Source organism: Pristiophorus japonicus, chromosome 4 (assembly GCF_044704955.1).
Source record: "Pristiophorus japonicus isolate sPriJap1 chromosome 4, sPriJap1.hap1, whole genome shotgun sequence".
Taxonomy (NCBI): domain Eukaryota; kingdom Metazoa; phylum Chordata; class Chondrichthyes; family Pristiophoridae; genus Pristiophorus; species Pristiophorus japonicus.
Window position 1 is genome coordinate 95,816,166 of NC_091980.1, and position 22,199 is coordinate 95,838,364.

General features: G+C 46.2%; 1 protein-coding gene across 1 annotated transcript; it reads right to left on the reverse strand.

Annotated features, from left to right (window-relative positions):
• Nucleotides 1-1,135: 1,135 nt before the first annotated feature.
• On the reverse strand, nt 1,136-21,845 carry LOC139262467 (EF-hand calcium-binding domain-containing protein 9-like). Its single transcript, XM_070877653.1, has 4 exons — nt 21,710-21,845; nt 20,529-20,677; nt 1,666-1,842; nt 1,136-1,213 (listed from the first exon to the last, which is right to left on the reverse strand). Exons 1-4 carry the CDS (start codon nt 21,843-21,845, stop codon nt 1,136-1,138), a joined length of 540 nt encoding a protein of 179 aa, XP_070733754.1.
• Between the last annotated feature and the right edge of the window lie 354 nt (nt 21,846-22,199).

A 22,199-nucleotide genomic window follows, 5' to 3' on the forward strand; every position in this document is an offset into this window, starting at 1 on the left:
CACATTTCAGAAGCTGGATTTGAATCCAAACTAGATTGATGGATAAAAATCACCTGCCTATGCTAGCTTGTTGGGTGTTATATGAAATAATTTATGCAACCTGCATCCATCTCCAAGCAGAAGCAGGCAGAAGCAGTTGGGAATGAGGAAATAAAGTCTCTTCCCTCTACCACCCACCATTTCTTTTGACATGGGTTGTGTCACCCTCTTGCTGACCTTCCACGTTCTACCTTACGCAAACTTGAGGCCATCCAAAACTTGCCTGCCCGTGTCCTAACTCGCACCAAGTCCTGTTCACCCTTCACCCCTGTTCTCACTGATCTACATTCACTCCTGGATAAATAAAGCATTGATTTCAAAATTCTCATCCTTGTTTTAAAATCCCTCTATGGCCTCGCCCCTCCCTATCTCTGTAATCTCCTCCAGCCTCACAACCCCCCGATATATCTGCGCTCCTCTAATTCTGCCCTCTTGAGCAACCCTGATTATGATCACTCAACCATTGGTGGCCATGCCTTCTGTTGCCTCGGCCCTAAGCTCTGGAACTCCCTGCCTAAACCTCTCCGCCTCTCTACCTCTCTTTCCTCCTTCAAGATGCTCCTTAAAACATACCTCTGTGACCAAGCATCTGCCCTAATTTCTCCATATGTGGCTCACTGTCAAATTTTTGTCTTATAATACTCCTGTGAAATGCCTTGGGGCGTTTTACTACTTTAAAGGCGCTATATAAATACAAGTTGTTGTTGTTGCCAGCTCTAAATCTTCGAACTGAACTTTGTACATGATTACATCTCTGCTAATGGGTGCAAGATTACAGCACAAAATGGGCCGGCCATTTAGGACTGAGATGAGTAGGAATTTCTTCACTCAGGGGGTTGTGAAGCTTTGGAATTCTTTACCCCAGAGGGCTGTAGATGTTCAGTCGATGAATATATTCAAGAGTGAGATTGATAGATTTTGGGCACTAAGGGAATCAAGGGATTTGGGGAGAGGGTGGAAAAGTGGAGTTGAGGTCAAAGTTCAGCCATGAACTTATTAAATGGCAGACCAGACTCAAACGGGCCATATGGCCTACTCCTGCTCCTATTTCTTATGTTCTTAAAAACTGACAACAGTTCAACATAACTTGGTAATCTTATTCAGAAGGTTTAACAATTGGAATTACAAATTGAAATTTCCATTCGCATCCTTTATCTTCATGGTTAGCAAAATTCTAATGAATGTAAAATTAAGTCATACAAGTATGAAAAATAGGTTTCCTAATTGTTACATGGATAAATACACCAGGCCCAAGAAATCCCAGATTTTGCATTGCCTTTTCTTGGTCAGAAGTAGGACACTATAGTTGGCCTCAGTTGGCTCCTCCTCATTTTAAGAAGGGAACTAACAGTCAGGGGGTCGCACTTGTAATCATCATCCAGCTTAAAAGTGTGCCTAGATATCTGGTGAGGACAGGATTAGGCTTGGCTGTAAAGTTCCTCTTGGTTCATAGCCTGCTGACACTCACTGAGCTAAAAGCATGAAACATGCCCACCGAGCTGAGGTACTGAAGTGACACATGACCCCATGGAACCCTTATGCAGCAAGAGTCATTATTGTTTTCAGGACAGATGGGGAACAAATTGGGAGAAAGGGAAGTTCACTGCCACAATTTTGACATCTTACCTCGCCACCACTTCCACTATAATCCTGAAACATCTGCAAAAAAGCACGTCCTTTGATGTTGAAGAGAAATCCTGCAGCATAAAATTCTGCTGGAGTGATGGTATGGCCCCCATCCATGTCAATTAGGTCAAAGATAGAGCGAGAATGACGATAAAGAAACTGCTGCTCCATTTTATCCTGTAACATATAAAACCAAGAGTACTTTTGTGTAAATGCAAAAATTACCAGAAACATGTAGTAATTTGACATTAAACCCTACTTAGTCTTGCAGAGCTGCATTTCAGAGCAATGTTAAACCAAAACAAGTCTTTACAATAGAATTTCACTGATGAAAGAGAATATAATGAGTTAATATAATGGGTACAGTTTTCTGAAAATCAGTCTATGGTTCTGATGACATGAAAGTCATTCTTATCTCACCAGTTAGCTGGTTTTGTTCACAATTGGATCCATGTCACCACAAAATGAATACATTGAAGGATAATTTGGGTTCTGTTTTTCAATTGTAATCAATGTAACCCAGGAATTTTACAATTTAAATCTGGTTGGGGAACAGAGGGGAATAGGGCAGGTGTCAAAAGTCAGTTTTCCATACCTTTTGCAGCAGACTAAACATTTTAGTTGAAGTAGGTTAAAAAAAAACTCCCAACCCGCAATGAAAGGATCATGACATTTATCAAGAATCCTATCATTTCTCCCCGTACTGCACCTGATTTATCTCATACCCGTTTTGTCATGTATTTCACATTACTGTATATAACTGTATCTTACCATGCTATACATGACTGTAACTGGATATGACCTGTAACAATAAGCATACCTTACCACCAGGGGTGCACTTGCAGGAGACACTCCATACCTGTCCCACTGAGGTATATAAAGGGAGGTCTCAGGCAAGTGCAGGACTGGAGAGCTGGAATTAAAGGTGCAGGTCCTGAGTGACCTTGACTTCAGCATGTGTCTCGTGCAAGTCAGTACATTTGAGTCAGGACTTAACAGTGGCGATGAGTTACTGGATCACAGAATCCACAGAATGGCTACCAACAGCTCAGATGAGAAATACAATGCTGGAGACAATTGGGATGACTTTATAGAAAGGCTCCAGCAAAGCTTTGTGACCAAAGACTGGCTGGGCGACGATAAGGCAGACAAGAGAAGAGCCCATCTCTTGACCAGCTGTGGCTCGAAAACATACGCTTTAATGAAAGACCTGCTGGCATGCGAGAAACCAGCAAGCAAGTCGTTTGAGGAGTTGAGCACACTGGTGAGAGGCCACCTGAAGCCAGCGAGCAGCCTACACATGGCCAGACAAAGGTTCTACAACTACAGACGCTGTGTGGGCCAAAGCATACCCGACTTCATGGCGGAACTTCAGAGGCTGGCTAGTTCATGTGAGTTCCCCGATGAACTAAAGAGAGAAGTACTGAGAGACTTTTTTATTGAAGGAATAGGCCATGCAGGCATATTCCGAAAGCTTATAGAGCTAAGAACTTGACTCTAGAGGAAGCAGCACTGGTCGCACAGGTGTTCTTGGCAGGCGAAGAAGAAACGAGGCTGATCTATACTTTGGGTACGACAACCAACGAGGCATCGGAACAACGGGTTCATATTGTGAAACAAACTGCTACCCCCACACACAGACACAGAGAGTAGGCCTTCAACAGCAGACAGTGGCGCCAGAAGCCATCAAAATCAAGGGCCACATGAACGGCCGATCACACCTCATCAACCCACAATGCGAGCAATCAACAACAGATTGAGAGAAGCTCAAGGGAGATCAGTCAGACGCAGCTCATCCTTCGGAAACAATGGAAACAGTCTGTGTTGGAGATGTGGGGGAAGGCACTCAACCAGGGTGTGTCAATTTCAACATGCCGTTTGCAGAAACTGCAACTACACAGGGCATCTGGCTCGCATGTGCAGAAAAACAGCAGCTCGGCTGGTATACGAATCAGAAGGGTCGGAAAGCGGACCAGAAGACAGTTGGAACAGTGCACGGGACGCCGAGGTACAGCGAGTTAACACGATCAATGTCCACTGTTCTTACACCAAGGCGCCTCCAATTATGATGAGGGTTCTACTCAACGGGATACCCGTCAACATGGAACTGGACATGGGAGCCAGTCAATCCCTCATGAGCGTTCAACAATTTGAACAGCTGTGACCGCACAAAAGCAACAGACCAAAACTCACAAAGATCAAAACCAAACTAAGAACCTATACTAATGAAATCATCCCAGTCCTTGGCAGCGCCATGCTCTCGGTCACACACAAAGGGATGGTGAACAGACTTTCCCTGTGGATTGTCCCCGGGGATCTCCCAGCCCTGTTGGGACGAAGCTGGCTAGCAGAACTTAATTGGAAATGGGATGATGTTCACGCCATGTCGTCAGAGGAGCGGACCTCCTGCTCAACAGTTCTAAGCCGTTTTGAACATCTCTTTCAGCCAGGGCTAAAGTTAGAATCTACATCACACAGAATGCCAGACCGGTCCATCAAAAGGCTAGAGCTGTGCCTTATGAGATGAGGGAAAAGATTGAAAATGAACTGGACCAGCTTCTGCAGGAAGGCATAATTTCTTCTGTGGAATTCAGCGACTGGGCAAGCCCCATCATCCCCGTCATGAAGCCTGATGGATCCGTGCGAATCTGTGGGGATTACAAATCTACCATAAACAAAGTCTCCCTACAGGACCAATACCCGCTGCCCAGAGCGGAGGACCTAATTGACACGTTTCTCGAAACTTGACCTCACATCTGCGTATATGACGCAAGAACTGACCGAAGAGTCTAAGCTACTCACCACCATCAACACACATCGAGGCCTTTTTATGTACAATCGATGCCCATTCGGCATCAGGTTGGCAGCTGCTATATTCCAGCGCAAGATGGAGAGTCTGCTCAAATCCATTCCGGGGACGGTTGTGTTTCAAGATGACATACTCATCACGGGCAGGGACACCGACTCTCATCTACGCAATCTTGAGGAAGTACTAAGTCGATTGGATTGGGTAGGCCTAAGAGTTAAGAAATCCAAGTGTCTGTTTCTCGCGCCTGAGGTTGGATTTTTGGGCAGAAGGATTGCCACTGATGGAATCCGCCCAACCGAATCCAAAACCGAAAGGATTCGCCTGGCACCCAGGCTCCGGAATGTTTTGAAACTGCGCGCCTTTCTCGGGCTACTCAACTACTTTGGGAACTTTATGCAGAACTTGAGCACACTGCTGGAGCCTCTCCACGTGCTACTCAGAAAGGGGTGCGATTGGTTTTGGGGGGACGCCCAAGAACACGCCTTCAATAAGGCACGCAACCTTCTATGTTCCAAGAGTGTTTGACCCAGGTAAAAAGTTAGTCCTTACGTGTGATGCGTCAGCGTACGGGGTCGGGTGATTTTTACAGCACGTCAATGATGCGGGTAAATTGCAGCCCGTTGCTTATGCCTCCAGGTCACTTTCGCGTGCGGAGCGCAGGTACGGTATGGTTGAGAAGGAGGCGCTCGTGTGCGCGTACGGTGTCAAAAAGATGCACCAATACCTTTTCGGGGCCAAGTTTGTGTTAGAAACCGACCACAAACCCCTCACGTCCCTATTATCCGAGTGCAAGGCAATCAACGCCAATGCCTCGGCGCGCATTCAGCGGTGGGCACTCATGCTGGCGGCTTACGACTACACGATAAGGCACAGACCAGGCACAGAAAACTGTGCCGACGCGCTTAGTAGGCTACCCCTGGCGACCACAGAAGTGTCCGACGAACAGGACTGTGAGATGGTCAAGGCAATCAATGCCTTTGAATCCACAGGTTCACCCATGACGGCTCGTCAAATCAGAGCCTGGACGACCAGCGACCCCACGTTATCTCTAGTTAAAAGATGCGTTTTAACTGGTGACTGGGCAGAGGCTCACAATGCCTGCCCCGAGGAGGTCAAACTCTTCCATAGGCGCATGCATGAACTCTCACTACAGGCAGACTTCCTGATGTGGGGCAGCCGAGTAGATATGCCCTTACGAGGCAGGGAGGCGTTTGTCCGGGAGCTCCATCGCGAGCACCCGGGGATCGTCCTTATGAAGGCCATAGCCAGATCTCATGTCTGGTGGCCTGGAATTGATGTGGACTTGGAGCTCTGTGTCCTTCGGTGCCCCATTTGTGCCCAACTCAGTAATGCCCCCAGGGAGGCCCCCTTAAGCCTCTGGCCCTGGCCCACCAAACTGTGGTCGCGAGTGCATGTAGACTATGCGGGCCCATTCATGGGCAAAATGTTCCTCGTAGTCGTTGATGCATTTTCAAAATTGATCGAGTGCACCATTTTAAACTCGAGCACCACTTCCACCATTGTGGAGAGCCTTAGAACCATGTTTGCAATGCACGGAATTCCTGACATATTGGTCAGTGATAATGGTCCGTGCTTCACCAGCGCAGAATTTCATGATTTTATAGTTGATCACGGTATAAATCACGTGAAGACGGCACCTTTCAAGCCGGCCTCCAATGGCCAGGCGGAGCGAGCAGTTCAGATCATTAAACAAGGCATGCTCAGAATCCAAGGTCTCATGCTGCAGAGCCGCCTGTCGCGACTGCTGCTGGCATACAGATCTCGTCCGCATTCATTGACTGGGGTTCCCCCTGCGCAACTATTGATGAAACGAACCTTAAAGACCAGGCTCTCGTTAATCCTCCCAGACATGCATGAAATTGTTGAGGCTAAGTGTCAAAAGCCAACAGAATTCCATGACCGAAATTCGAGGGGGGGGGAATGAGATATGGGACAAAGTGTTTGTGCTAAACTATGGCCGGGGTCCCAAATGGCTTGCAGGGACAGTAACAGACAAAGAGGGAAACAGGTTACTGGTTGTACAAATGGACAAAGGCCAAACATGCCGGAGGCATGTAGAGCAAGTAAAAAGTAGATTCACTGATAACACTGAAGAACCAGAGGCAGACTACAATGTGAAACTCACACCACACCTGGTGGACAGACAGGTGGAACAACATGAGGAAAGGGCAGTCTCAACAGACAGCCCAGGCGAGATACCAGCAATCACACCGAAGAAAACAGACAGCCCAGGCACGATACCAGCAATCATACCGAATGAAACACAGGCACCAAGGCAAACAACTGAACGACAACTAAGACGCTCCACGCGAGAACGCAGACCACCTGAGAGACTGAATCTATAAAGGCAATAAGACTTTGGGGGAGGGTGATGTCATGTATCTCACATTACTGTGTATAACTGTATCTTACCATGCTATACATGACTGTAACTGGATATGACCTATAACAATAAGCATACCTTACCGCCAGGGGTGCACTTGCAGGAGACACTCTATACCTGTTCCACTGAGGTATGTAAAGGGAGGTCTCAGGCAAGTGCGGCACTGGAGAGCTGGAATTAAAGGTGCAGGTCCTGAGTGACCTTGACTTCAGCATGTGTCTCGTGTAAGTCAGTACATTAGAGTCAGGACTTAGCACATTTAAAGCAGCCTTGAGTGCTATTATTAGTAGATTTGAGTGGAAGTCACTGTTTAGGCTGCTTCAGAATTCCTCAATATTTTAGATGATCGCTGGAGTTACTGGAACGATTACATTTTTTTTTGAGCAGAACAGCAGCACTTCTATAAACTGCCTTGAGTATGATCTGGCACCAACAATTTCTATTTGACTTCATGTCACTGACCCCTAATCATGAAGTTAACTCTGGGCATTCCTCTCCTTTCTCTAATGATGGAGGCTGAACAGCAGCTGAGGGAAGAAAGTTTGAGGGACCATACACCATATGAGGCTGCTCCAAAGTTGCCTTAGACCCACTTGATTTTACCCTTCTATTACAGTTTACAGACCGCTCAGCCCCTTTTACGTTATATATGAGGGGCTGTGCTTAAGGAGGAGATGCTTAAATAAAGAAGCATTGGAAGAAATATGCATGGTGCTGCAGCCACACCTCAGTAATGTGGTCTTCTGACTCAAAAATGTTGTAGGTAAAGCTTGTTACTCTAGCCTCACAATCTCCTCTTGTCATAACAAAAGCAGTTAAAGGCCATTAATGGCACATGTGCCATTTTTTAACGTCAAAATGGTAAGACAAGAAGTATGCATTCAGATGAGGACAATTAAAGTTGGACAGAGGGAGAAGACTAACATTGGCATGTTTTTATAATATTGCACCTGTGTTTTTCTCTTGTGGGCAAAAACACCCCTGAGGTATAAGCAGGATAATCTTGTGAACAGAACGTTGTGCCTCCGAATGCTTAGATGCAGGTTCCAGCTCTGGATTAGAGCATAAATGAGATATGTGAGAATCTATTATAATTGACCAATGTGAAGCACACTGCAGTTGTTCCTCATGATCTGAGTGAACAGTTTGGTTTTAGTAGCTGGCTAGCATCATCTTACAATAGAATCTGATCGTCTTCAATAAAATTTCCCCACATGGAGATGATCATATTATTCTTAATGAGCTCCAATAGCTCTACTGATAGATCTTTGGAATATCATCCAAACCTCAACTGGTATTTTAAGGTGCTTGCCTTCAAAGGGCAACTTTTCCTTGTCCTTGCTGCCTTACTAAATGATTGAACTTTGCAGTAGTAAAGTGTTCCACCTTACAGAAATATGTTTTATATTCGCAAATGAGGAGCAGCATTAACCGTGTTTGTTGAAAGGTCCCCAACTTAAACTGTTCTGTTCCCACTTCCCCAAGCTGATGAGGTATCATAGCTGTTATGTTTAGAATAAATCCACCAGACTGTATTGTAAGCTCAAACTGTTGTGACCTTGGTCTCTTTGTTCAGACTCCAGAGTGGGGAAGTAGCATGGTGAATCACTTTTGATACCTGCTTGCCCAGGGTGCAAAGGTGAGCCTTAAGTCTCTCACAAGTGTGCCCCCTAGAGGCAAGTCTTACATATTGGTGAGGTTTACATACATACATAACATCACTCCCCGCTCAAAGTCTAATGTACAAGTTATTTGCAAGTTGAGGCGACCTGGCGCCCTGCATCCCCGGATTGATCGCCTGAGTTGAAGTCCTGGCATGGGTGAGTTGGTCGGATCGTTATTGCGCAGCCGCGCAGCTGGTCTGATCGCACTGTCGGGCATAATGGGTTTATCCTCATGGTTGATGGCGAGGTTGATTGTGTTAGTGAGTCACTGGAGGCTAGGTCCTTTCACAGTGGTTCCTGGTTATCTGTAGTTCGCAGTTTGGTCTGGTCCAAATGCTTTCTGTGTTTGGCCAGTACAGGATTTCACAACAAACACTCCATTTTCATCACAAACACTCCATTCCCCTCTTTGGCTAATACAGTGCTAGCAGCCCATCTGGGGCCCTGAACATGGTCTACATCCATTTATTCTGTTGTCGCGTGGAGGAGCCGTGCGATCATGCTGCATTCTCTGCTGATAACATACAGAAGGCTCGGTCCTGAGTGATTCTATCTGGTGACGGCGTAGCACCCGGGATGGTCGGGTTTGTAGGGAGTCTACCGTGACACGTGCGGTGCTTGGCTTTATGATTTGGGCTGCCCACTCCAGACTATTGTCGCTGACCCTAAGGTCTGGCAAGCCCAGGATGGCCGATATGGCCTTGAGACTTTCAGTAGTGGCAGGAGGCCTCGTGGTCCCTGTGAATCCTGGGCCATGGTATGGAGGCCCCAGACCACTGACTGTGTGTAGCCACCCTGTTTTCTTTGCAATGTTGCAGGGTTGCCTCATAGGGGGCAATCTGATGGGATGAGCATTTCGTCTTTGCAACGGATAAGCAACATCCCGTCTAGCATTTCACCGTTGGCAGGCGGTAACGTGGGATCCTGGCTGGTCCAGGTCCTAAACTGGAGCGCCATTATGGTTGACCCCTCACTTTCTAGCACTTCCACAACAACGAGTAGGTCTGCAGGCATTAGCGCCATTCTCAGTGCCTGGACCGTGGTGGATCATGTTACAGTGCACAGACAGTGTTAGACATTCTCGAAACAAAGCATCGATAATGGTGCCTCTGTTCTCCCAAAAATGTGGGACGGGCAGCTTGTCTGACTCGAGCAAATATTGGGACACTCTATGGTACGTCTCTTTTATCCCGTGAACCCAGGCTACTGTCTTGGTTAACTTACTGGATACATGTACAACCGGTTGGGGCTCGCCTGCTACTTTGGCTTGCTGCACAACACGCCCGACCCCGTGTGGTAACACATCACTTGCTACGAATACTTTGTTAGATACGTATATAACTGGTTGGGGTTCGCCCGCTACTTTGGCTTGCTGTACAACACGCCCAACCCCGTGTGATAACACATCACTTGCTACAAGTACTTTGTCAGTGAGCTTCGATTCTGTGAAGATATCTGTTTTGTGTTATCGCTCGTGGATATGAAGGCTTGGGCTATCGTGATGGCCTTGCTCAGATCTAGGGATTCAGCAGACCGCAGTTTGCAAAGAATGACCTCATGGCCGATTCCAAGCACAAAAAAGTCTCGCAATATTTCCCCGAAAGATCCCGCAAATTTGAACTGTCCTGCAAGGCGACAAAACTCGCCACGTTCTGGCTCTCGGAGCGATGGTGCGTGTAACAGCGATACCTGGCCGTTAAGATGCTCTCCTTTGGCTTGAGGTGTTCCTGAACCAGCGTACACAGCTCTGCGTAAGTCTTGTCCATTGGTTTGACCGGTGCCAGCAGATTTTTGAGGAGGCCATATATCGAAGACCCACATACGGTGAGGAGAATTGCCCTGCGCTTGATCACCGTCTCAGCCTTGTCCAGTTCATTGGCCACGAAGTACAGGTCGAGACGCTCAACAAAAGCTTCTCAATCATCACGCTCAACAAATCTCTCAAGAATACCAATGGCAGCCATTACCACGTGAAAGTTTGTGATCCGTTACTCGTCGCCAATTTGTTATGTTCATAATAAATCCACCAGACTGTATTGTAAGCTCAAACTGTTGCCACCATGGTCTCTTTAATGTGACTCCAGAGTGGAGAAGCAGCATGGTGGTTCACCTTTTATACCTGCTTGCCCCAGGGTGCACAGGTGTTCCTTAGATCTCCCACAGGTGTGCCCCCTTGTGGCAAGTCTTAAGTATTGGTGAGGTTTACATACATATATAACAATAGCCAGGAGTATCTGTAGTGGGAACCAAATGAGTAAAAGCTATATTATTTAAACACTTGGAAATTGATTTCTGGTGTCTGGTGGTGAAATTCAACTTTGGCGACTGAAGTCAATGGAAAGAAAAATTAGGTGGTGGTCAATACATTACCGGCAGTTTTATGACCCCGCCAAAGTTGAACCTCACCTCCACCTCCTGCCACCCACTGCCCCCCCTCCCTCCTTTCCCACACATCTTAATTTGATGCTTTTGACAACAGAGTGGCTACTATTTCTTTTAAAGCTACTAGCTGCCCCTTCATAGATCTTCAAATCCGAAAGGGCAGCCCTGCAACCTCTAATGCCCAGTTTTCATGAACAGTCTTGGGGATAGACAGAATCCTTGACACAGGAGGCATTATGATATCACTTGGTGTCATTTTAATTCCATTTAATTGGAGCATTCCAGTCTCCACATTAAAACTGTGAATCGCTGCTGGGCACAACTCAGCACCCCCCCACCCCCAGTTTCGTTTAAACACCCCACCCCAGAATCACATCAAGCTCAGTGTCAGTGTACCTGCTAGCCAATCATCAGGCTAGACTTTCCTCGTTTTTTGCATGCTTAACGCCTACTTAACATCCACTTTACCGCTGAAATGACATATAACGCCCATATATTGTCCATTTAGCCACAAAATTGAAACTGACGGGCATTTTTCAGCAACTTATTGCTGGGCGTTACTTTCCCAATGTGCGTAACGCTGGGAAAAAATAATACTGCCTGCCCACTTTTTTTAGGCGGAATCATCAGAATGGGTGAAATCAACGCCCATAATATCGGCCAACATTACTTTCCGCACGGAATTAACGCCGAGATTCAATAATACCGCCCACCCATTTTTTTTTGTCGTAAAGAGCACATATGGGAAAACTAACACCTAGGAGATCGGCCATCGTCACTTTCACCACCTCGCACACATATCGTCCACAATATCGCTCGCAAAATAAAATGCCCAGAAAAAGTGGAACTGTTCTGAACTAAAGCCAGTGGTGTGGCTGCCATTTTTTAAATCGCAGGTCACTTCATTCAAAAGGCTGCTTCAACTTCGGGGAAGTGTGCATTGACTCTGGAGTTCTTCGCAGGTGAAGTGACCATCTCAACACACATATTTTCAGATTCTGGACTATTGGGGGTTTACTGTAGGTGTATTTTAGTGAGGAAATTATTGCTTCTGATCAATCGCTATTGTACGTTCATTGCAATGGGACCAGCCATTTCTCAGTCTGCATCGATTAATATGCAGATGCTGCAGAGTGCAGATGGCTCAATGTGTAATGCACATCATTATGTCCCCAATTTAAGACGTGCAAGAATGAAGAGGAGGGCCAGGCCATACACACCCCGCACTTATAGGGAAAAGAGCTCCGACCACACCTGCCTTCGGAGACTGCGCCTCCACAAAATGGTGATCAATGAAATATGTGATCTCATTAGGCCACATATGCAGCCTGCCATCAGGACATCAGAGTCGGTCAAGGTCAAGGTCACCGCGGCACTGTCTTTCTACGCTGCCGGTTCCTTTCAGGGCTCCGCGGTCGAGATTTGCCTTCTGTCTCACCATGCAGCCCATCGCTGCGTTAGACAGATCATGGAGGCCCTGTGCACGAGAAGGATGAACTTTATCAGCTTCCCCTTGACCATGGAGACTCAGACTGACAGGGTGCAAGGAGCTATACAGTACACTCACAGTGCCATGCGGCCTCCTTCTCAGGACCCGGAGCATTTTCGTAACAGACAAGGATTTCATTCCCTGAAGGTCCAACTAGTTGTCGACCACAACCAGATCATCATGGCAGTGAATGCCAAATGTCCGGGCACCTTTGATGAGGCTCACATCCTGCGTGAGAGCGCTGTCTCTGACATCTTTAAGAGTCAGCCACAAGGACAATGCTGCATGCTTGGTGATAACCGATATGGCCTAGCCACCTGGCTGATGACCCCCCCTGCATGACACCAACACCAAGGCGGAGAAGCGATACAACCAGAGCCACAGAGACACACGCAATGTGGTCCAGATGTCTGGATCACTCAGGAGGGGAGCTACAATGCAACCCTGAGCAAGTAGGTAAATTCGTGGTTGTGTGTCCATGCTACACAATCTGGCTATCTGGAGGGGCCAAGAATTGTCAGAAGGGACTGATGCTCTACCTCAGGAAAGAGAGGAAGAGGACAATGAGGGGCTGGACGCTGGCCTAGGGCCAGACAATCAGGTTGGCTATGCAACCATGCCCATGACTCCCTCCAGACCACAGGAAAGGGCCCGTGGTGGCTACATAGCTGCAAGACTCTTACGTGAAGAGCTGATATCTGAATTATTTGCCTGAAAGAATGTTGCTGTGAGTGACAATGCTGACACACTGCTGTATGTGTGCAGCTCAGACATCAATGGTACCCATCATCTTGGTGCCAGTTAAAGTTTACGTTGATTGAAGTTAAGTTTTATTTAACCCTTTCATGTTAAGGAATCACCAGTGTGTAATGGTCCAGCTATCTGAGACAATGCGTAACAAGGTTATGTTCAATAAAAAACAATTTATACCAACACTGGTCTGAAATCATAAGTATCACAGGCAAAAACACCCAACTCCCATCGCCACCCCACTTTGTCCACCATTGACATCAATCAAATGAACAACATGTCCAGCAACATAGAATACAAATACAAAGCAGGAGGGTGGTCCTCTCCCCCCATATATTACAACAGATTGCATACACCCAGATGGAGATATAACACAGCCATCACTTGCGGACATGCACCTCACTTTCCTTCCCCCCTCCCCTTCTTCGCCCCACCTCAACCCCTTCCCCTCCTCGCTCCACGGCATATGGTCGAGGAGCTCCTCAGGCGGTGCCTCATTGGGGGAAGAAGGCAGAGACGGTGGTTGGATGGGTACAGGAGTGGGGGGGTGCCGAGGGGGCAACATTCTCTGATGCAGAAGCAGGATCTTGCTCCTTGCTCTCATCTGTCGTTTGCAGTGTGGGGTGGAACCGAGGGTTGGAGTGCTGCGCTCTGGGACCACTGGGAGGCCTGTGCCAGCAGTGTTCCTGGCTATTGCATCCAGGGCCTCCGCTATCCGTGGAATGTACTCAGTCCTGATGGCCAGCTGTAGGGATATGCCCCCCAAGCTCGAGAGTCAGCGGCAGTTGGCGAGAGGTGGGAGCAGCGTCAGAGCGGCCTATAAAAGGCCCAGCGGGAGCTCGAGAGTCAGCGGCAGTTGGCGAGAGGTGGGAGCAGCGTCGGAGCGGCCTATAAAAGGCGTACCGGTGCAACTACAGCGGGAGAGAAAGCAAAAAAGAAGTAGAAAGGAATCAAAAGGTGACGTCACAGCCAATGGGGTAAGTGATTGGCTGGTGATTGGTGAGTAGCTTTTCTTTTTCTTTTTATATCAGTAAGTAAACTGTAACATTGTTATTACCAATTTAAGGGTATCTAAGGGTTAAGGCATGGCAGGAGAGCTCGGTCACGTGATATGCTCCTCCTGTGCCATGTGGGAACTCAGGGACGCTTCCGGTGTCCCTGACGACTACGTGTGTAAGAAGTGTATCCGCCTCCATCTCCTGATGGACCGCATTGCGGAATTGGAGCTGAGGGTGGATTCACTCTGGAGCATCCACGATGCTGAGAATGACATAAGTGGCACGTGTAGTGAGTTGGTCTTACCGCATGAGAAGGATCCACAGCCAGCTAGGGAGTGGAAGACCAGCAGGAAGAGTAGTACAAAGAAGGTAGTGCAGGGGTCCCATCTGGTCATCCCCCTGCAAAACAGATACACTGTTTTGAGTGCTGTTGAGGGAGATGACTCATTAGGGGAGAGCAACAGCAGCCAGGTTCATGGCACCGTGGCTGGCTCTGTTGTACAGGAGGGCATAAAAAAGAGTGGGAGAGCGATAGTGATAGGGGATTCAATCATAAGGGGAATAGATAGGCGTTTCTGCGGCCGCAATCGAGACTCCAGGATGGTATGTTGCCTCCCTGGTGCAAGGGTCAAGGATGTCTCCGAGCGAGTGCAGGACATTCTGAAAAGGGAGGGAGAACAGCCAGTTGTCGTGGTGCACATTGGTACCAACGACATAGGTAAAAAAAAGGGATAAGGTCCTACGAGACTAATTTAAGGAGTTAGGAGTTAAATTAAAAAGTAGGACCTCAAAAGTAGTAATCTCGGGATTGCTACCAGTGCCACATGCTAGTCAGAGTAGGAATCGCAGGATAGCACAGATGAATACGTGGCTTGAGCAGTGGTGCAGCAGGGAGGGATTCAAATTCGTGGGGCATTGGAAGAGGTTCTGGGGGAGGTTGGACCAGTACAAACCGGACGGTCTGCACTTGGGCAGGAACGGAACCAATGTCCTAGGGGGAGTGTTTGCTAGTGCTGTTGGTGAGGAGTTAAACTAATATGGCAGGGGGATGGGAACCAATACAGGGAGACAGAGGGAAACAAAAAGGAGACAAAAACAAAAGACAGAAAAGAGATGAGTAAAAGTGGAGGGCAGAGAAACCAAAGGCAAGAAACAAAAAGGGCCACTGAATATAAAAGGGCTGCAGGAGGGGTAAAAACTAAAAATCATGGTTTAAAAACTAGGATGAAAACACTCTAACTAAATGCACGCAGCATTAGAAATAAAGTAAATGAGTTGACGGCACAAATCATTACAAATGGGTATGATTTGGTGGCCATTACAGAAACATGGTTGCAAGGTGGCCAAGACTGGGAATTAAACATACAGGGGTATCTGACGATTCAGAAAGATAGGCAAGAAGGGAAAGGAGGTGGGGTAGCTCTGTTAATAAAGGATGATATCAGGGCAGTTGTGAGGGATGATATTGGCTCCAATGAACAAAATGTTGAATCATTGTGGGTGGAGATTAGAGATAGTAAGGGGAAAAAGTCACTGGTCGGCATAGTTTATAGGCCCCCAAATAATAACTTCATGGTGGGGCGGGCAATAATCAAGGGAATAATGGAGGCATGTGAAAAAGGAACGGCAGTAGTTATGGGGGATTTTAACTTACATATCGATTGGTCAAATCAAATCGCAGGGGGTAGCCTGGAGGAGGAATTCATAGAATGCATACGGGATTGTTTCTTAGAACAGTATGTAACAGAGCCCACAAGGGAGCAAGCCATTTTGGATCTGGTCCTGTGTAACGAGACAGGAAAAATAAACGATCTCCTCGTAAAAGATCCTCTCGGAATGAGTGATCACAATATGGTTGAATTTGTAATACAGATTGAGGATGAGGAAGTTGTGTCAGAAACGAGCGTACTATGCTTAAACAAAGGGGACTACAGTGGGATGAGGGCAGAGTTGGCTAAAGTAGACTGGAAACAAGGACTAAACGGTGGCACAATTGAGGAACAGTGGAGGACTTTTAAGGAGCTCTTTCATAATGCGCAACAAAAATATATTCCAGTGAAAAAGAAGGGCGGCAAGAGAAGAGATAACCAGCCGTGGATAACCAAGGAAATAAAGGAAAGTATCAAATCAAAGACCAATGCGTATAAGGTGGCCAAGGTTAGTGGGAAACTAGAGGATTGGGAAAATTTTAAGCAACAGCAAAGAATGACTAAAAAAGCAATAAAGAAAGGGAAGATAGATTACGAAGGTAAACTTGCGCAAAACATAAAAACAGATAGTAAAAGCTTTTACAGATATATAAAACGGAAAAGAGTGACTAAAGTAAATGTTGGTCCCTTAGAAGATGAAAAGGGGGATTTAATAATGGGAAATGTGGAAATGGCTGAGACCTTAAACAATTATTTTGCTTCCGTCTTCACAGTGGAAGACAAAAAACCATGCCAAAATTGCTGGTCATAGGAATGTGGGAAGGGAGGACCTTGAGATGATCACTATCACTAGGGAAGTAGTGCTGCACAGACTAATGGGACTGAAGGTAGACAAGTCCCCTGGTCCTGATGAAATGCATCCCAGGGTATTAAAAGAGATGGCAGAAGTTATAGCAGATGCATTTGTTATAATCTACCAAAATTCTCTGGACTCTGGGGAGGTACCAGCGGATTGGAGAGCAGCTAATGTAACACCTCTGTTTAAAAAAGGGGGCAGGCAAAAGGCAGGTAACTATAGGCCGGTTAGTTTAACATCTGTAGTGGGGAAAATGCTTGAAACTATAATTAAGGAAGAAATAGCGGGACATCTAGATAGGAATAGTGCAATCAAGAAGACGCAGCATGGATTCATGAAAGGGAAATCATGTTTAACTAACTTACTGGAATTCTTTGAGGATATAACGAGCATGGTGGATAGAGGTGTACCAATGGATGTGGTGTATTTAGATTTCCAAAAGGCATTCGATAAGGTGCCACACAAAAGGTTACTGCAGAAGATAAAGGTACGCGGAGTCAGAGAAAATGTATTAGCATGGATAGAGAATTGGCTGGCGAACAGAAAGCAGAGAGTCGGGATAAATGGGTCCTTTTCCGGTTGGAAATCAGTGGTTCGTGGTGTGCGACAGGGAACAGTACTGGGACCACAACTGTTTACAATATACATCGATGACCTAGAAGAGGGGACAGAGTGTAGTGCAACAAAATTTGCAGATGACACTAAGATTAGTGGGAAAGCGGGTTGTGTAGAGGACTCAGAGAGGCTGCAAGGAGATTTGGATAGGTTAAGCGAATGGGCTAAGGTTTGGCAGATGGAATACCATGTCGGAAAGTGTGAGGTCATCCACCTTGGGAAAAAAAACAGTAAAAGGGAATATTATTTGAATGGGGAGAAATTACAACATGCTGTGGTGCAGAGGGACCTGGGGGTCCTTGTGCATGAATCCCAAAATGATAGTTTGCAGGTGCAGCAGGTAATCAGGAAGGCAAATGGAATGTTGGCCTTCATTGCGAAAGGGATGGAGTACAAAAGCTGGGAGGTGTTGCTGCAACTGTATAAGGTACTGGTAAGGCCGCACCTGGAGTACTGCATGCAGTTTTGGTCACCTTACTTAAGGAAGGATATACTAGCTTTAGAAGGGGTACAGAGACGATTCACTAGGCTGATTCGAGAAATGAGGGGGTTACCTTATGATGATAGATTGAGTAGACTGGGTCTTTACTCCTTGGAATTCAGAAGAATGAGAGGTGATCTTATAGAAACATTTAAAATCATGAAAGGGATAGACAAGGTAGAGGCAGAGAGGTTGTTTCCATTGGTGGGGGAGACTAGAACTAGGGGGCACAGCCTCAAAATACGGAGGAGCCAATTTAAAACCGAGTTGAGAAAGAATTTCTTCTCCCAGAGGGATGTGAATCTGTGGAATTCTCTGCCCAAGGAAGCAGTTGAGGCTGGCTCATTGAATGTTTTCAAGTCAAAGATAGATAGATTTTTAAGCAATAAGGGAATTAAGGGTTACGGGGAGAGGGCGGGTAAGTGGAGCTGAGTCCACGACCAGATCAGCCATGATCTTATTGAAGAGGGGCTCGAGGGGCTAGATGGCCTACTCCTGTTCCTAATTCTTATGTTCTTATGTTCAATGCTTCGATGAGCTGGTCACCAATGTCTACAGTCCTCCTGGACAACTATACCATCTCTCTGCTCTCATGTGGTGCTCGTGGACCAGACCTGCCGCGTACATGAGGCCTCCGCGGGGTCGGCGCCGTCCTTGGGACAAATGGGGTGCCCTGTGATGAGGTGCTTGGGGCCGGTACCTCCAGAGGGGAGGCGGGAATGACCAGAGGACCACTAGATGGTCTTGGGGAGGAATGGCTGCTGGAACGTGGCGATGCAGGTTTCTCGAAGTCCATGCTCTCATCCGTGGAGAACAGACCCAGCGGATTGACGGGCGAGAATCAGAGCTCCTCAGCACCAGATGTAGGATCGTCCATAGAGTCGGGCCCTGCATCCCCTTCTGGCCTCTGTGGTCTTGCCTGGGGTCTTGCTGCTGGCTGAGCTGCAAAACACAAATGAGGTTATTGGAGGAGAAGGGGATGCTAGGGTCACAAGGTGAGTCCAGCGCTACGCACAGCATATGCATGACAAAAGCACCACCGCTATCAAAATCATCACAGACATCACATTTCATGACCGTCAACACATTTGCATTGCAATGATTTTCATTAGGGCAGCATTATTTCTCGCACAATTTTAGAAATCATCTATCATATATGATTGTTCAGATACGAGTGGGTGTGGCATCTATTGACTTTACATCACGCAATGGTGTAAACTTTACTCACGTGGCATCACTTCAGGGTCTGCAGATGCTTGCGTGACTGACCGGGTGTGCTTCCCCACGAGTGCGAGCACCCGCTCCTCCATCTCTGTGATGTCACTGGGGACTGGTGACCCCCACCCGTTCGCCTCTGCACGGACCTCATCGTCGATAGCTTCTTCTGTATAAGGTGACAGGATGACATGGCCTGAGATCATTGCGTGATATCATTGCTCGGTACTGTCACAGAGACTGATACCGACAGATGTAATCATGATTATTATGATTATTATCATTCTTTACCTAAAGACATGCAGCGTGACCGCAGGCTTTGAGTAAAATATTCCCGGTAAAAGTGAAAGACCTCACATCTGATGATAGTCAATCATGACTGTTACAAATCAAATTATATAAATACATAAATACATATAAATAAATGAAATACTTACTCTTGCGAATCCCACAAGGTTGTTCCATCGTTTGCGGCATTGGTTGCCCTCACGCACCTCGTTGGTCATCGACGAGACCACCTCTGCTATCTCGGTCCATATCTTCTGTGAGGCCTTTGGGGTGGGTTTCCCACGCCCTCCCTGTGTCAAATCACCCCAGCGTAACTCAACCTCCTGCAGGAGGAAGGCATTTGCCTCGTCCAAGAAGCTCCTCGCTCTTTTGCACCCTCCAATGTGCTCCTCTCCCACCTCACTGCTCTCGCCAGCATCAGTCTCCACAGCGTGCTGTAATGCCTCCTCCTCTCCCTCCATTATAGGCCAAATTTGGGCAAATATGTGGTTGGTAACAGCTAAGTTTTATTTCCCTATTTGCTGTAAAGCTCTAAAGTCTCCCTCCTTCCTCCCAAAGCAGCCACACCACACCCACACATGCCTTCAGTCCCTCTCAGCTGCCTCTCTTTCTGTCTCCTCTTCTGCGCATGTCATGATGACCCTTGACCTCCTGAATTGTGGGAACCAAGCGTTGCCATGCCGTTGCTAAGGGCGGTGACACTTTACGGCAGCGGTTCAGCGAGATTTAATGCTACCGCCCATTTCCTATAGCTCGCGGTAACGCCCAATTTCAAAAATGGAGACTAGGAGCTTTGAGAATGGATGAGAAGCCGACGATCTGAAAACCCATTTTTACTGCCCACGCCGGAAACAACACCCATTTTTGGGCGATAAGCACAAAAGTGTAAAATCTAGCCCATCATCTTTTTTTTGCAACCTGTGCACTACCTGATGGAGTATGGCTGGCATCCCCAGCATGCCAGCTGCAGCCTCTTGTTCATCAGTTTCAGGGTAGCAGTTCATGTTAGGCATGAACCAATTTCTAGGTCTAGCTGTTTTGGGAACAGTGTGCCGAGGCTGTCTTCCTGATGGTCATGCTTGTAGTTACTCAGTTTCTCAAGAGGGTATTTTTATAGTACCAATTTCCTTCAGTATTTTGGCTCTGTACCTTGGGGGGGGCTGGGAGTGGCGGGGAGGGAAGGGAGGAAGGGGTGCAGGTGGGTAGTTCAGGAGACTTAGTGTTTGGAAAATATTTTCTAAATTATCCAAGTTACATTCATACCTTGTAGGCAATTATGATGCAAATCATCATGTAAAACTCGTCAAATCCAATCTCTCCAGAGGCTTTCCAATCGAACATATTGAAAGTCTTCTTTATGTGCCATATGCTCATGTCCGTGACACATCGAAGAAAGTGAAAAAATTGAACGTCTGTAAGACAATTATGAGGAGCAATAAAATGTTGTGTGAAGTATGTGAAAATATTTCTGGTTTGTAAATCTCTCATTTCTATGCAATGAAATCTCCATTATCTATCACAACCAAGTGTTGTTCCCTTCCCCCAACCTCAATGGTGGATAGAGAGAATTGGCAATTCATGGAGAGGACCTACAGTCTTACACGTGTAGTACAGAAATATCCTCGGCAAGGAATGAAGACACAATCTAAATTAGTATTATATATATTGAGTTTAATCTTTCACAGGCTGTGAGGTTGATTTATAGCAGAAACACTAGTGTTCGTGAACAACACAATAAGGCATAACTCATGCCAAGCTTTATCCCATGAAAATTGTGGCAGAGTGCTATATAAGGTGTTTGAAATTAATTTATAACAAATCCATCCTTCTCAAAGATAAGAGTTTGTACTTTAGGAATAATCCTTAGAAATAAAACTTTAATGATGAATTCATGCATTTACAATCACATTACCGCTGGGCAATGGCGAGTTGCCTCTTGGAAGTGAGTATCTTGCTGGGAGCTGCTGTGCATATTGAATGAACCCCGACATAGTCAAAAACCTTGTTAAGAGCTTATTACCTTATTGTTAGTGACCATTGAAACCAGGTGGAGAGAAATACATGACAATTTTTTCAGGATATAAATTTAAAAAGATAGTTATTTACTTACAGTTATATCTGGTTAGAGTTTGTGAACAGTTGGTGCAATATAGGCAGAAGTCCTATCTGCCCTGATACTGCCACTGGGAGCATAATCCCAGCCTGTACCTCTGACAATGCAACACTTCCTCAATACTGTGCTAAAGTGGCAGTCTAGATTACATGCTTCACTCCATAGTGGGTTTTGAACCCACAACTTCTTTCTCAAAGGCAATAATGCTGCCAACTGAGCCAAGCTTAAGCCAGTTTAAGAGAACTCTGTCGGAACATCGCTCAATTATTCTTCTACTCCTGAACATATTCAATACTGGAGTTAATTTTCCTCCCAGAAACCTTCATCTTACCATTTAAAGTATCGCTGTCATGAACATCCAGAAGTTTAAAATACTCCAAAAGCACCACAGTAGTTCTCACTGACATTAAAACGTGAAATCTGTCAAGATACAAAAAATTGAAAATACACCCAGGCTTCAATTTCATTTTGAAAGTAGCACTGAAAGATTTAATTACAGGGATGCAAATTATAATTTCACTGCCATCCAAGTCGGTAGTCCAGACAAGTCTGTGACAATCAGAAATAAATACTATTGTTAAATAACAAAAGATGTATGGTTGTGATGTCATTCTTTGTGATGTGAAAAAATAAGATTATTTTCAAAGGTGAATTCTATTTTGTCACAAAGCATGACTTCACAATGGGGCTGTTCAATATGTTCCTATTACTACTATTTGAAATGATCTCACATTTATGGAAAATAGGGCTGTATTTTTGCTCATTTGAGTAAGGTGTATTGAAATTGGAGAAGTGAGGAAACTATTGAGGATTGCTTTTTG